The sequence below is a fragment of the Cryptomeria japonica genome, chromosome 5 (genome assembly GCF_030272615.1).
Source record: "Cryptomeria japonica chromosome 5, Sugi_1.0, whole genome shotgun sequence".
Taxonomy (NCBI): Eukaryota; Viridiplantae; Streptophyta; class Pinopsida; order Cupressales; family Cupressaceae; genus Cryptomeria; species Cryptomeria japonica.
This window is the reverse complement of record NC_081409.1, coordinates 212,334,479-212,351,397: the sequence shown is the minus strand read 5'-3', so window position 1 is coordinate 212,351,397 and position 16,919 is coordinate 212,334,479. Positions and strand designations below refer to the sequence as shown.

Below are 16,919 nucleotides of genomic sequence, written 5' to 3'. Positions count from 1 at the left end.
CAAACCATGAGTCTTTCAAGTTGGGGAACTAGTACTAAAGGAAAATCCATGAAATCAGTCAGATCGAGAAAAGAAAGGAAAGTTTGAACCAAACTGGTTAGGTCCATTTGTGGTCACAACAATATTTGGGTCAGGAGCATATCAACTATCAACACAGGACAAGGATCAACTCGAGGGACCCATCAATAGCATGCATCTGAAGAAGTTTTATGTCTGAAAAAGTAGAAAAATCCAAAAACAGTGAAAAAGCAGAAAAAATAAAAAACAATGAAAAGGCAAAAAAATCCAAAAAACAGTGAAAAACAATGAAAAAATTAAAAAAATTAAATATGAGAAAAAGTGCAATAAAAACAGATAGTGAAAACTTGGCAAATAGGTGCTATCTGTCAGCTAGCTCATCCATCTATTAGTTCATGCATCCTTCCGCTTGCATTCATTTACATCATTGATGTTCATATCCATCATAAATCCTTTGTACATACGCAGGCATCGCAAGTGGCTTCTCGCCATGGTTTGGATCACTGGGTTTATCGTAATGAATTTGTTTCTAGGCTTGGGGCAAAATCCCGCACCTAGCTTGGGGCAAAATTTTTGAACATTTTGAGCTTAATCAAACAGGTAGAACAACAGTTAGACAACCCTTATCAACCGAAAACTGAGACACATCCAACATTGAACACGAGATCAAATTATCAACCATCAAGCTATCACAAAGTCAGTCTAAGCACATTACACACTTTTCAATGGATGATATATTTTGGATAATGATTTTAAACATGCTTGTTCAACTTTTCTCTCTTGATTTTCGCTATCATGATTTCTGAGTAACTCCACGATGTCTTTGACTAGAGGAACAATGAAGGAACATGATATTTTTCTTGTCTACTGTCAGTAAATTAATCATTAATATGTGCAAATTGGTCTGGGGACATGATCATCAGAGTATCATTGAAGACATTTCCAATTTGCGTATTGAAATGGTTAATACTTCTTGTTTTACGCAAGCAACACTCAGGTCATCTCGATTCAATTATACCTCGATGCTTGCGCTAACTTGCCATATCAAAATCTAGGAAAGTCGTGCTCGGGTCATCATGGTTGAATTATACCATCGAAGTTTGCACTTACTTCCCACATTTAAAAAAGCTCGATGATGACAAAATGCAATAACCCAGTGACTGGTTTGGTCGTAGCTTTGCATTTTCATTTTCATTTAGCTTGCATTTCATTCTTGCATGGGATCCCGCATGTTCATTTTATCCAAGGTTAAATCTATCGCAAGAATCATCAAGGTATCATCATAAGTGTATACGCAATCAGAATGATGACTCATGTTCTCTAGATATTATCGACTCAACAAAAATCTTATACTCTACCAACATTAGCATATCTAAATCTTCCTGCAACTTGATATCAACAAACTGCTAGTTCTTTATCCAATCAATATTTTCAACTCTTTCAATCGATCACATCTCATCTATTTTATCATGTCTTATACAGGATGTATCTTTCCTGAAACCAATGTTCTAATCATGTCTTATACAGGATATATCATTCCTGAAACCATACGCTTTGATCATCTTTGTCTTATATAGGAGGTATCATTCCTGAAACCAGACTTAATCTTGATCTTATCAATCTAATCAATCAAGCTTTATCAATAATCAAGAACCACATCACCGTGATCATAGAACTCACACTTTCATCAACCACAGTTGTAGAAATCAAATCATTTCTAATCGAGATATCAATTTTGCAAAGATCCAAACACTCCAAAAGTCAGTTATCTCAATTGATCTCCCGAGGGGGCATCATCGTATCGTAATTTATCAATCAATAGTTGGGGCATCCTATCGAACCAATATCATCACCAAAATGAGATTATTCTTTGAATCAACGCGTCATCACACCTCGCTTCAAAGAGGGGCAAAATGTATACACCTAAAAATGGTCTCAAGATATTTAATTAAATAAGCAATTATTTAATTAATCCCCCTTCCTAATTTAATTGAATTCATTAGGCAATTTGATTAAATTCTTCCTTTCATCTACTTATTAATAAATCTAAGGATTTATTTAATAGGTTCATTTCAATAGTCCCCTTTGATTAATTAATTCAAATTAATTAATCCTCCCCCCACTTCAATCAATTCTTCTAATCCTCTAATTAATGAAAACAAATCATTTTATGAGTTGTCGAGAATTAATTAGTCTTTTCCTATTATTTGAATTTTTAAATTCAAATTACCCACATGCCTCCTAACTTCTAACCACCTAACCCATTCCACCTAAACTTGGGTTTAACTAACCTTATCCTATCTTGCACATTCTAATCTCCTTATCCTAACCTCCTATGGTGTGGATATTTTCTTCTTGAGACACATGGCACTTTGGCCACATGTCTCCTCTCTTGGACACTTGCCCTTTTATGAGCAAAGCTCCTTGACACTTATCACCATAGAGATGACAAGTGTCTCTTCCTCCAACCTCTTCTTCAACCTCCTCCAATTTCACCCTGATATCTTCAAACTCAATCTTAACCGTTGATTCCCGCCACCTCACCCCTGGCCTTGAAAATCCTTTAAATATCCTCCATTTTGGAGCAATAAGGATCCCATCTCATTTTCATCTTATGCATTGTTACTATAGGCATATATCTTTTAGCATATCATTTGAGCATTGTTGTTTTAAGTAATTTGCATCCTAGATCTAGTTTAATTTGATCATTTTCTAGCATAATTGTTGAATCATGTAGCTTAATCAATCTCTTTTCTAGCTTAATTGCATCATCATCATAGCTTAATCATGCATATCATTAGCTTAATTAGTCTCTTGGATCAATCTAGCATAATCAATCTCATCTTTGCATATCATTATCATTTCAAATCCTCCATCTAGGTGTAGTCAAGTCACTGGGATTGCTTATCTAGATCGAAGAGCAAATCCATACTCACATCTCTTAGGAGGCAATAGGTCGCTTTGTCATGGTTCATCTTTGTTTGCTTATTATTTGCTAACCATGCTTGTAATGATCTATTGAGTGTTTTGTGTTGCAGATGCAAGTATCATGCACATCACAGAGCACAACACTTTGTTCTATCATAATGGACAAGATTCTTGACCAATTTAATTGCACTCATGTTATAAAAAATATTATAATAATTTGAATTTGTTTTCCCAAATTTCTTCAATGACTTTTCAAAGCCATAATACTTTATTTTTATGGATGAAAAAACAACTGAAATTAATCGCTTTGAGCTTCATATAACCAAAACTGAAAAATAATTACTAGATGTGGATTTCTAGTGAACCAAATTACTTCCTTCTAGATAACCCAGATTCACTTATAAATTTTCATACTTATTTCTTATAAATTAATTGAATAAATCATTTTTTAATTAATTACCTTCCACAAAGACAAAATAGAAATTGGGAGGATGGCGCGCGTGCAGATGTCTTCAAGCGGCCGAGCTAGGGTTTCGAAGCCTTAGCTCGTGGGAGGCTTTTGTTGCAGGTGCAGAGGGGGAGGGGAGTGAAGGGTGTCAGGGGAGAGCGGCGGGTTGGGAGCAGCTGGGGGGATAGAGTTGCTGTGCCGACCGTCGGGGGGAGATTTGGTTGCACGGGAGTAAGGGGTGGCTGAGCGGGAGGAAGGGCTCCGGACTGTTGCGGGCAGTGGGCTTCCGGTGGGACTCCCATGGGGTTTGGGGGGTCCGCTTGGGGGCATCCTTTGGAGGAGCTTGGAAGGGGGGAGCCTTAGGGTGGCGCTTTCACAAGGGGCTCTTCGGGTTGGGGTCCTTGGTTGCCCTTTGTCGCCTTTTAAATCTATTCGAGCTCTGATGTCGGGTTTTGGTGGTGAGGCCTCTCACGTGGCTCCATCCATGGACTTCCGTGCTGTGGTGGGTTCTAAACCCCCACCTCAGAATAGGAAGACATTTTCCAATAACCTTTTCTCCTCATAACAGGGGACTAGAAGTACTGGTAATTCTCACCTTACGAAGATTAATGGGTGTCTGGAGAGATGCAGTGAAAGGCCGAAGCTGGTCATTCCTCTGGAGATGATAGCGGAAGACATTGAGTACTTTTCAAAACACTCGCTCTACTGCAAGTTTCTGGGAATGAGGGTCTCCCTGCAGTTCTTGGAAAACTGGGCGCAGAGGTCTTGGGAACCAGATGGGGAAATGGAGATTATGCTGCTGGCGAACAACTATTTCATGGTTACTTTCAACTGTATGGAGGACCGAAATAGGGTTTTTGAAGGAGGCCCCTATTTTTACAACCAAGTGGGGATGTTCATCAAACCTTGGCATGCGGGGTTTAACCCTTCGGAGGAGCTCCCAAACAGGGTTCTTGTATGGGTTTGGTTACCCCGTCTTCCAGTGGAATGTTGTCGAGAGGACGTGTTACGGATGCTAGTAGCACTGCTGGGGAAACCAGTGGGATCTTCATCACAAACCCTAGGGAGAAAGGTAATGACCTTTGCGCGAATTTGTGTTGAAATTGATCTTAGTAAACCATTACCAGATGCTATAGATATGTGTGTGGGTTCTTACTCATGGGTTCAACAACTAGACTATGAGACTTTACCTTTTCGTTGTCGTCTGTGTCATGAGTATGGTCATTTACAATGTAAATGCCCAAGATATAAACCAGTGGTGCACCAACCTCAACAACCGGCCCAGGGGCAAGATAGGGTTGATAAAGGCAACAGTGCTATGGTGACTGATGTTGTGGGTGCTGAGGGTTTTGTTCCAGTTAAGACAAGGAACAGAAATCGAGGCCAGAAGAGGTCCCTTCAGGAGAGACAAGAGGAGGATACCTTTAACAGATTTGAAGCGTTGGATGACCTCAGCCAACAGGAAGTGAATCCAGAGTTAACCCCTTTGGATCCGGGGGCTTCAGGGGGGGCACCGGAAAGAGTTAGGGAGGACTTTTCCCAGGCCTTGGTAGTGATTGGAAACTAACAAATGGAGATGGAGCAAGCTGTAGGGGCCGAGTTGGGACTCATTCCTGGTTCGGAGGTGAATTTGGGTGCAGGGGAGGGGTCCTCGATAGCCCTGAAATTGGAACCTGCTGGAACTAGGGCTAGTAAGTTTTTTGTTCACCTGGGTCTTCATCAGAAGGATATTAAGAAAAGTGCCTCAGAAAAAATCTCAAAGGCTGGCAGAAAGAAGGATGTGGATAAAATCAAAATGATGGGAGAGAATTTGATTGAGTCAGGGTCAGTAAAGACCTTAGATTCTCACTTTTCCAACCCTCCCAAATGATTGTACTCTCATGGAATGTAAGGGGCTTGAACAACGTCCCTAGACAAAAAGTTGTTCGGGATTTGATTAGGAATCATTCACCTAATGTCCTTTTCTTGCAAGAAACTAAACTTTCAGTGGAGAGTATGATGGGTCTTGTGCCAAAGCTATGGGGGAGAGGTGAATGTCAGTGTGTTGGGGCAGCTGGTTCCTCGGGAGGGGTGGCCTGTCTTTGGAACCCTTTAAGGCTCCGCCCTGTCTGGTGGGCCGCTTCCAGATCCTCGATATCCGGGGTGCTATCTAGTCTCGATACTGGGGAAGTCATCTTGTTTTCAAATATCTATGCTCCCACTGATCTTCAGGGTAAGCAAAAATTATGGTCTCATGTTGTTGGTATGCGAAGGTTGGCCCCTTTTCATCCTTGGATTATGGCAGGAGACTTCAATGTCATTCTGGAGTTGAGTGAGAAGAAGGGGGGTGTTATGCAGTTGGAACCATCTTCAGTCCTCTTCCAAGATAGTATCTCCCGGATGCAGCTGGTTGACATCGAGCCTAGCAATGGCTTGTTCACTTGGAACAACAGGAGGGTGGGTGAGAATTGGATTGCTGAATGGTTGGATCACTTTCTGGTTTCTTTCTTTTGGATTGGCGGGGGGTGGTCCACAACTTCTGAGATTCTTGACTGGAGAGGGTCAGATCATTGGCCCATCAAGTTGGTTTCATCCTCGGCTTGGGTTGCCTGCTCGCCTTCTTTCAAATTTCAACTTATGTGGCTTCGGGACCCCTCTTTATAGGATCTGGTTGCAGACTAGTGGAGGAAAGGCAGGCTGGCCTTTGGCACGGCCATGTTCACTTTTGCCAAGCAGCTGCAATTTGTTAAGCGCCAGCTTAAACAGTGGAATCGTCAAGGGTTTGGGAACATCTTTCATGAGAAGAAAGTTGCCCAAATTGTGTTGAGTGAGATCACCGGGGAAATTAGAGAGCATGGGTTGTTGGAGGAATTGCTTAGAGAGGAAGACAAGGCTGTCAAGGTGGTTGAGGAATGGGAGACTAGGGAAGAAATTTATTGGAAGCAGAGAGCTCACATTGATTGGCTGAAGGAGGGGGACAAGAATACGACTTTCTTCTTCAACTCTGTGAAAGCAAGGAGACACGAAAATTCCATTCCTGTTCTGGTTAATGATAGAGGTGAGCATCCTTGCAGGAGATGTCTAGGGAGTCCCTTAAGTTTTTCCAGTCCCTCTTTAGGGAAGAATCTCAGGGGGAAACAGTGGAGGAGAATCTGGTTCTAGCTTGCATCCCTTCTCTTGTCTCAAGGGAGATGAATGAGCAACTTTTGCGTCCTATCTTGATGGAAGAACTTGAGAGGATTGTCTTCCATATGAGGAAAGGGAAGGCTCTTGGACCGGATGGGTTCCCGGTTGAATTCTTTCAAGAGTTCTGGGATATTATTAAGCTAGATTTATTGGATGTTGTCCAGGAGTCCCAGAGAAATAAGCAGATGCTTAGGGCTTTGAATGCGACCTTCATTTCTCTAATCCCCAAGTGTGAAGGGGCCGACCGGTTAGGCCAGTTCCGCCCCATCTCTCTCTGCAATGTGATTTATAAGATCATCTCTAAACTGATAGCAGACAGATTGAAGAAGTGCCTGGAGAGTGTTATTTCGGAGGAGCGGAGTGGGTTTGTGGAAGGCCGCCAAATTCTAGATGGGGTGGTCATTGCTATGGAGACCATTCACTCTATGGCAACCTCCAAGGAAAAGGCTATGTTTATCAAGTTGGATATGGCCAAGGCATACGATAAAGTTCGGTGGTCCTTCCTTCAGAAGATCCCCAGGGCTTTTGGTTTTGCTGATGAGTGGATCCAGTGGGTTATGAGTTGTGTTACGTCCACCTCTTTCTCGATGCTTATCAATGGGGACCATACTGAGCTGTTTGGGGCTTCAAGGGGTCTCCGCCAGAGGGATCCCCTCTCCCCTTATTTATTCATTCTTCTTGTTGAGGGTCTGGGGAGGCTGATTAAGCATAATGTGGGCCTGGGTAATATTCAAGGTTGGAATTGGGGTAATGACTTGCAGCCACAGTCTCACTTGCAGTTTGTGGATGATACATCCCTTATGGGGCTAGCTCGGATCAACGAAGCTTCTAATATGTGGAAGGTCCTGGATGTATATCTTGCGGCATCTGGCCAGTTGATTAATGAGGATAAGTCTTCTATCCTCTTTTTCAACACTCCGGAAGATATCCAAAGGAGGATTGCTTTTATTCTGAGATTCCAAATTGGCTCCCTGCCTTTGACCTATTTAGGAATTCCTATCTCTCCTGGCAACCCTCCTATGGAGTCGTGGTAGGGGATCTTGGATAAATTCCGATTGAAGGTTGATCACTGGACCCATAGATGGTTATCCTTTGCGGGGAGGGTTCAACTGATTCAGTTGATGGTTCAGGCTCTGCCGACCTATCAATGTATGCTTCAGGTGGCACCTAAGTGGTTCTTGAAGGGTTTGGACTCTCTGGCTAGGCAGTTCTTATGGGCAGGAAATCTCTCCTCTTCCAAGTGGAGTCTGGTCAATTGGGACCTGGTGTGTAGCCCAAAGTAGTCAGGGGGGCTTGGGTTAAGGCAATCTATTCTTTTTGGGGAGGCACTTGCAGCTAAACTGTACTGGAGGTGGTGTGTTGAGCAAGATCGAGGTTGGGCCAGGATTCTGGCCAACAAATATATGCAGAGGATCCCATTGGAGGAAATCCCTAGATATCTGCTTGAAGGAAAGGGCTCATCGATCTGGAACACACTAAAGAGGGGGGCTTCTCTCATTAAGGTTGGGCTTTTTTGGATTTGCAGAAGGGGGGAAGAGGTCCTTTTCTGGAAGGACTCTTGGGATGGTTACCCTCCCATCCTTGAACAATTTCCTAACCTTGGAAACCTGGGCCAGAGGTTTTTGGACGCGGGATGGTCAAGGGTGAGTGATTTTAAGGTTGTCTATAGGTGCAGTTAGCTGGATTTGGAGCGATGGAAGAACCCTAATGAGTGGTCGGTGGTTGGGATGGAGGAAGAATGTGCTGAGCTGTAGGGCATTTTGGCGAATAGACACTATGGCTCTCTTAAGGGTAAGGATGGGCTTGCTTGGTCCCCAAATCCTAAGGGCGTCTTTTTTGTGGCTAGTGGTTACTGGGAATTGATGAGCTGAAGACTTGAGGGAAGGGAAGTGAATTGGTGGAAACAAGTGTGGAATAATGCTTCTTGGCTGAAGTGTAACTGCTTTGCTTGGACTTTAGCTTGGAATAGATGTCTTACATGGGACAATATCCGCAAGCGGGGATTCTTGGGGCCTTCTATCTATGTTCTATGTGGTAACGGAGAGGAAGATTCCTCTCATCTGTTCTTCAGATGCCCATTCTCTATGCTTATCTGGCACTATTGGTGGGGGGTGTGGAAGCATCCTTGTGTCCATGCTGATTCTCTGGTGGAATTTTGGAGTAGTTTGGGCAGACCTCCTATTCCGTCCTCCTTCATCCAGACTGTCTAGTATATTGGGCCCATCTTCATTCTGTGGCAGATCTGGCTCGAAAGGAATAGGAGGATTTTTCGTGAGGCCAAATTGTTTGTTCAACAAGTTTGGAATAGGATCACTGTTATGATTCAGGAGATAGTGGAAGCTAAGTGTGAGGTGAACTTCCCGCTGGGTAGAGATGAGGCAGATATTGTGAGTGGGCTTGGATTGCAGGAGCTATCTCTGACCTCTGCTTGTGTCCGGAGAGGTAGACAGGCTATTAAGAAGGTGCAAAGGGTGGGAAGGTGGATGCCCCCTCAGGATGAGTTTATCAAGATTAACATTGATGGCTCATCTAGGGGTAACCCAGGCCCTGCTGGAGTAGGGGGTGTTGGCAAGAACAACAGGGGGGAGGTTGTTTTCTTCTTTTCGGTGCATAAAGGATGGCAGTCTAATAATTTTATGGAGGGTTTAGCGATTCTTTATGCACTGGAGCGGGCTTTGGCGTTAGGTTGTAGGAAGGTGATTTGTGAATCGGATTCACAAATTGTTGTTAACTTGTTTGAGCAGAAGGTGAGTGGGATTCAATGGCAATTGGCAGGGATTGTTCAACAGATTCTCCAAATTAGCTCTCTAATGTAGCAGGTGTCCTTCATCCATATTTCTCGCGAATGGAATGGAGTGGCAGATTGTTTGGCCAAGTAGGCCTCAGATCATGATAGTGATTGGAAAGTGGAAGGTTGGGAGCATCTCTCTGGGGACTACTGTCAGGAATTGCAGAAGATTTTCACTGAGGACGTGGATGGTTATGAAGCTGGTTGATTTGTGGTTGGGTGGTTGTTTTCTCTGGGGCTTCGGGGCTCTGCCTTTTTGTGTAATGCTTTTTTTTTTTTTTCTCATTTTCAATAAAGTTTTTACCCTTTTATTTTAAAAAATTACCTTCCACAAATAACTATTCTCCATTCATTGAATATCTTTACACCGCTAAAGTCTACCAATTAAATCAAATTAATAAATTTAATTTAATTTCTAGTTCTCCCAAATAAACAATTAATTAATATATTTTTAATTAATTGATTATGTTGATTAATCCACTTTTTTTTTCTAATTTAATATTTCACATTATCACTAATAGACAAAATACCTTATCCTTTTAATTTCAACCATCTAATTTAAAAATAAGTAAAAAATAAACCATCCATCTTCCTAGTCCTCAATCAACTCAATCCACTCCATTTGACATGTTTGACTCATCTCACTCCTTCATAAATATGTGTAAGGCTTAGCCCCTTTATATCCTATTCATTAGACTTTATATTTCATTACTTTCTATATAAGTATTACATTTTCAATAGTTAGAATATTTGGTTAGTGGAAGATTATTATATTTTATATTCAAATTCATAGAAGCTTAATTGTCTTAGAATGTCTTTTTATTTCTTTTAAAAAAAATTGAAGAGATGTTAGGATGTCTTTTGCTAATAAAATATCTCATTGTTCTAGTATGTTCATATCAATTGATATAAAATCCAAATGATTTGGTTTTAAGTCATCTAATGGGTGATAGTAAAAGCCAACAAGATGGTACTTGTGGAAGACTTTCTATTAATGGAAAACTTGTCAAGGACTTATTAGAGGAATATTAGTGGTTCATAGAGGAGTGGGTATCGTTGGCTCACATGACATCCCATGCTTTTTGGAGGAAGGAGCATTTCACTCAAATACATTGGAGCAACATTGTGCCAAAATAGAAAAGGGATGCTCCTTTCTCAAAAATGACAAATTTGGAGCCTATTTATGGGCTAGACTACATATATGACTTTATCAATCTAGAAAAGACAACAATTGATAATGCCATGTAGTAGTAAAAGTATAACAATAATATAGTTAGCTTGACAAATTAGGGTTTTGTATATATCTAATGAAATAGAAACATTTTGAATAATGTAAATATAGAATGAACAAACTTGAGAAGCTTTTGATTCACAATATGTAAAAAATTTAATATATAAAACAGCTATAACTACAACTTATTCATAAAAAAAAAAACTACACTTAAAATCTATTTAAAAATTTAAACTAATTAAAAATCAAATTATTTGAAATTGTTTATTTTTAACAAACTTTTCTACTGGCACATTAAAAACTTTCTTTAATATTTTCCTTTTATAATTAAATATTAAAAACTTTCTTTAATTGTTTGTTTATTAAATATTAAAAACTTTCTCAAATATTTTCCTTATATTAGTTCTTTCCCGAGGAGTTTGAATTTTAGAAAAATGGGAATAATCAAAATGCGTGAGCATTTTTATCCTTTAATAAAATGCGAGCTATTTAATAATAATTAATTTGGCCATGTCATCTTTTACCAACAAATGGCAGAGCTTTACTTGGTAACCTCGCTACGAGTCTTCAACGTTATGCAAGCTATCGATTGAAATAATTGGAAAAAAGGGGGTTTAATTTGTAATATATACGCCGCTTTGGCTGTAAATGCATAGCTCTTTAATACCAATGCACATTTATAAAATGTGTCAAACATAAATGTGTATCAACTTTGCTCTTCTTATTTTAAAAAGTGTATTTTCCTATTAATTTGGTTTGTTTATCTTAATCTTTGTTGGTTACTATTACTTATAATAGTATTTAAAAATATCTATAACGACAAGAGTCATTTGTCAATGATGATTTGCAGCATGTCCTGGATCAGGCTTCGGTTCAGGAGGTTCAAGAAGTGTGCGACCCTTAAACTCTCTGTCCATCGTACTTACACTTGTCTGCATTAAAAATTAAAACATTAAAAATGATAAATAGTATAAAGCCATATACTTAAATGCATGCTACCTTAAATAAAGATCTTCCTCGTTAAAAAGCAGAAACTCATAAAAGTTCCCACACTTTTTTAAAGTAGTAGTTTTAAGGAAACAAAGGTCTTAAATGATATTTATGGGTAAGATTTTTTTAGGTCGTCATTATTCTGGTTCCAAAATAGATCAATCGGCATCACAAAAATTAGAGATTGAATCTATAAATTAAATCACACTTAAATTAGTACATGGATTCAGATATTTAATTTACAAGAAAAAATTATAACATATATTTTATTAATAAAAAATATAAAACATAAAAATTGGAAGCTCACAGAGAGGAAAAGAATGAAAAGAAAAACAGTAGGAGAGAGTAAAACCTTGCTAACTCTTTCATGTTCAAGACAACGTATGTGCTGCAAATGTATAGTCTTTAGTTGCTGTCCAGCTTATCTTACATTCTCTCTGACAGTCTGCTGGCTGTCTTTTTGTAATTCTTTTTACATTTTATAAAACAAAAAAATGACCGTTGGAGGAAATTTTTTGAACCTTTTACATTCAGGTGAAACTAGTTAAAGAGTACAAAAGTAAAGTCAAAAAAAGGTGTAATGAGCAGGCTTTAAAAGATAATATCAGCTCTTTTCCCTGAATAAAAAGGTACGTACTTGTTGGCGGTTCTTGCATTGGGTAGCCAACAACTTTTCTCCCTGTTTATCAGTAAGATCTTTACACATCACAGTAAAACTTTCCACTTTAGCAAATTGTGGCCATTTATTAGCGTTCTTCCCACATTCTGGATTTTGGGTTGCAGTTATCATCCCACATACCTACAAATGCCAATTAGGAATCATTTAGTTAAAACAGGTACATAAAACAAGTTACTACAACCAGAATAAGTATTTTCTTCTTTTACATTATAAACTTTAGAAATGAAACCAAGTTGATAGGGTCCTTGAAAAAGCAACATATTTACAACAAACACAAATTTCTTGTTGGTTGGCAGCAAAAAGATGGCTGGTGACTTTCTGCATGCTCTTACAAATGCGTATAAAATAACACAAAAAGGTTTGAAATCAAAATTTTCCATAACATTAAATGGATTGAAAGTCGATAATCAAAATTTTCCATAACATAAATGGATTGAAAGTCGATAAATTATTATTGTAATCCTACACACATAGGATTTACAGAAAAAAAATGGTTTTTGCACCAAAGATCTTTGAATACATAATATCAGGAAAGAGCAGACTTTATATCAAAGAATATTCTTAGTGTGCCAGCTCAGGTAATTTGGGCCTCCTATATTAAAGCTTCTAGACTTTTACTTCTTCCTAGACTTTTACTTTATACCATTAAAGCAATGGATATATCATTAGAGTTGAAGAAAGAAGATAAGAGTACCCATGTTTGCAGCAGGTACTTGTCACTTAATATGTAAAGGTTGAAAATCACTAGAAAGTAGGGCCTTTCTCAGACGCGTTTTCAAATATCCGTAGTCAATGCACGCTGATTGACAGAGATATTCTTTTTGATTACCTGAATAAGAATCTGGAAATCTTCAACACTAAGTAAGAACTATTTCCTTTATTTGAAAATGACTCTTGAATTTTTATTATTGGATTGACTAAAGAAGGAAAATACAAATTAAAAAAAGAGACAAACTGCAAAAACAACAAAGAAAGGAACCTATCAAACAGGGACCGAGCAATTGAACAGGCGAAACAAAACATCAAGTTTGAACAAGAAGCAAGAACTTTTCTTTTTTTAAATGATAAGTAGGTACCCTTTAATTTTCAACATCAAACGAGAACTAATCAAGCATAAATATGCCTGAGGCTCAAATTAGAAGTATATAAAGTAGAAATAGATGGAAAACCTTCCACCATTGACTCCACTGAAGAAACCCCAACCTGAAGCCCATAAGAGCCATAAGCCTGCAAAGATGAATCTAAAAGGGCGCTTTAAGTCCCAACCAGGAGATGGGGACGCCACCAAAGAGGAAGCAGAGACTTCTAGATGCAACCCCAAGTTTGGCGGCAGGGCAAAATCTTTCCCAACCAAATGAATCCCAAACTCTTCCCACAGGGAAAATCAACCCAGAAAGAATCTGGGTCGTAGAACGAGAAATACTCCCAGGGTATAGAAAATCCTTATGGAACACCATTGCACAACCCCTTGAAGACAGCCTCCTTAGAGTCATCAGACTCAAGAAACTTGAAATAGTGATGGCCGCCCGTCCTCCTCCTACTAACCGCCTGAATCTTCCTGCTTGACACGTGTAAGGAAAACTACGGTTAGTTAACCCCACGTGGAAGAAGACCTGTGGTATTAAATTGCCCATTAAATGATGTTGGGTCTATCCTTTTCTAGTCTATCTGACAACTCTATACTTCTTATATTTCTTGTGGGAGGCACCTAACTATCCTACAAACAAGGTATGTATACCTTACTCCGACCTCTCTTTTTAAGAGTTAAGTTCTTCACCACTAGATCAATTCGAAAGAAAAATCATTTTCCTGTCTACAACAGGAGACAATCGGTTTATGGATCTACAAATGCTACCCATATTCTTTGCGGCACCTAGCTATGCTTCAAATGAAGAGGCGTATATACCATGAGATTTAAATTTATGACCTCTTTTTTCAAGAGCATAAATTAGCTACCACTAAACCCTTGAACATAAAAAATTAAGATGAACAACAACAAAAACCCTTCAACTTTATCCAAAGAAAAGTTAACAAGATCAGATCCAAAAAAAAATAGTAACTAAGTTTTTATGATTTTAGTTTATTTATCATGCACATTTTGACTAAAACAACTCATAATAACAAAATCAGAGAATAAATTAACAATAAATAACTAAAACAGTAATAATAAGTTTACCCTTGGGACCGAATCGCGAGCTGCCAGACCAGTAATAGGTGGCATCCGTGCGCAGGACACGACGACATGGCAGGCCTTGTCAACGTGCGCAAAAGCTTTGCCCCGCATCATTAAATTTGGAGGGACGTCTTGCTTAGCCGGCCCGCTTGCTGATCCATCCAACACAATCGAAGCGTCACAGACCTGTGCAACAGATTTCAACATTTAACGCTAACCCATCAAACAAACAAACAAACATAGCGAAACGTATAAATTAAAACTCAACCTGAACAAAACAGTCATGAAAGTGAAGACGTACCAGCCCGCCGGCCTGAGCAATATCCTTCTTTAAATACAGTTTGATTTGTTTCTGGACAATGGATTCCAGTTTGGGGCAGGTACTCTTATAAAACGTCCATGAAACCCCATTCTCCAGAGTAAGATCTGCATTTGAATACAGATCATTCTCTGATCCAGCGCAAGCAAGTGAAAGGAAGAAAGCAGAAAACAAACAGAGCACATAAACCTTCTCCATTGGAATAAAGAGCTTAGGTTTACCATGCAACAGCCGAGCCCTGGGTATTTAACATGTCGGCTGGGCTACAAAAATACCACCGACTTACAAGAAAATTATGGAGTACAGCTGTACGCAAAATAAAAAGAAACTGTCGACCAAACATCTGGAAATTTAATTATATTCTTCTTTCATTTGTGGGAATTGAATATAATAAAATGATGGATTCTTAATTGGTGAGCCCAGAATTTGTTTGGTCTTTGTGGCTAAGGTTCAGAAAGATGCGGATTTGCTGAGCCATGGCCTGAATTGATAATTATAAAGATGAGTCATATTTAGTACTTTATCGTAAAAAAGCGTACTGCCATATGATCTGTTGTGATATATGATCTGTGGTGATAAATTATGGGTTCGGTCCGTGGGGTCCACTTAACTTAACCTTCCATATGATCAACGTAGACTACTGATTCTTGTCAGCATGTCATTATGTTTTAACTGTAGCCTGTAAAGTGCATAAAAATGTGAGGTCCAAAATTGCATGCCCAATACCACTTAGGGGAAAGGACTCATTAGTGGTGTATCCTAATTTCGCGCTTCATTTTTCCTTCATTCACATGTCAATCTAAATTTTTTATATTTTACTTGCTTGCAACTCAATACTTTCCTATCAGATTTTTACACCTTTTAGATATTTATGTGATCATATTATATCTTTGTGATCGTGTTATTGTTTAATCCTTTAAAAAGTTCAAAACATTATATTTAAAATAAAATCTTACTTTATGATTTTATTATATTCTTCTTTCATTTATATTCAATTCCTAAAATCTACTTCCTTTTTCTACCTATACATTTTATTTTTGTCTTCTCTTTTGAATGCACACATCCCAAGTTCACCACCAACTTTCAATTCACATTTTTTTCATATACAATTATCTAATTGATCATTCTAATAATCCATTACTACCCAATATTATTATTGTAATTAGTTAAGTAACTTATTAATCAATTAATTAGCTTTCTTATGATTATTTTATATTTTTTTCTTAAAGTTAATTAAGTAAATATAATTAAAGAACTTTTGTTCTCAATTTCCTCAACTTTATTAATTTATTTATTAATTAAAACTTATTTATCTCCACAAATGTTTCTTCTAATTTTTAATTCCAAATTACATTATTCCTCCAACTTTAAGTACCAGCCATCAATTATCCTCACATTGATTAAAATCTAAACTTACCATCATTTGTCATTTGTCCTCATCCTCCTCATAGTCCCACATGTGTGAACATACCATCTCAACCCACTTTAATCACATATGTTTGAGAATGTCTTCACAAAGCATCTTTGACTTCCATATCAACTTCACTCTATGCTTCCACATGTGTGAGCATGACTCATACCACTCTTCGCTAGCTTGGAAGCTTCTTATATCTCCACCTCACCTTATTCTTTTGAGCACACATGTGTGAGCATACAATTTACACGTCACCTTGCTCACATGTGTGAGCATGCCTTCCTTTCCACCTCATGGGACATGTTGACCATAAGAATGCAACTTTGGTCCATGCCTCCATTCTCCTCATAATCTTAGCCCTCCATCACCTTTGCATTTTGATCCACATTCTACAATATTGATGAACATAATGATGCTCTTCATTTATTCTTTAGGACGAGTAAAAAAAAAAATATGAAAGATGATTTCAAAGTAAAACTTGGGCATTCTCCCTTTTTAATATTAATTATAAAATGAAAACTTAATACATCATGTATTGAAGCCTTTACCAAGCAATGTCACTAATAATCATACTAAGATTGTAATAGTATACTACATAATTACATTCAAGATTTACAACTTTACAAGACTTATGTAAAATATGATGAATCTAGCATTAAAATCTTAACATATTCATTTGATCCTTTAGCAATACTAGTGAATTCATTTATAACAAATCTAGGATCAATTTTGTCACCATATTATTCTCTAAATACTCTTTTGAATT

At 38.4% G+C, this 16,919-nt stretch overlaps 1 protein-coding gene across 1 annotated transcript; it reads right to left on the bottom strand.

The window, feature by feature from the left end:
- Positions 1-11,019: 11,019 nt before the first annotated feature.
- Positions 11,020-15,078, bottom strand: LOC131053123 (peroxidase 10). Its single transcript, XM_057987729.2, has 4 exons — positions 14,722-15,078; positions 14,424-14,606; positions 12,206-12,367; positions 11,020-11,510 (listed from the first exon to the last, which is right to left on the bottom strand). Exons 1-4 carry the CDS (start codon positions 14,935-14,937, stop codon positions 11,412-11,414), a joined length of 660 nt encoding a protein of 219 aa, XP_057843712.2. The 5' UTR covers positions 14,938-15,078; the 3' UTR covers positions 11,020-11,411.
- Positions 15,079-16,919: the final 1,841 nt, after the last annotated feature.

What these genes read in the sequence shown, in the direction of transcription:
- LOC131053123 (XM_057987729.2), bottom strand. Translation starts at nt 14,937, where the DNA reads ATGGAGAAGGTTTATGTGCTCTGTTTGTTTTCTGCTTTCTTCCTTTCA. An exon ending in CTCGCGATTCGGTCCCAAGG is followed by an intron (nt 12,368 to 14,423) that starts GTAAACTTATTA and finishes TGGCATTTGTAG; the next exon opens with GTATGTGGGATGATAACTGC. An exon ending in AATGCAAGAACCGCCAACAA is followed by an intron (nt 11,511 to 12,205) that starts GTACGTACCTTT and finishes TTTTTAATGCAG; the next exon opens with ACAAGTGTAAGTACGATGGA.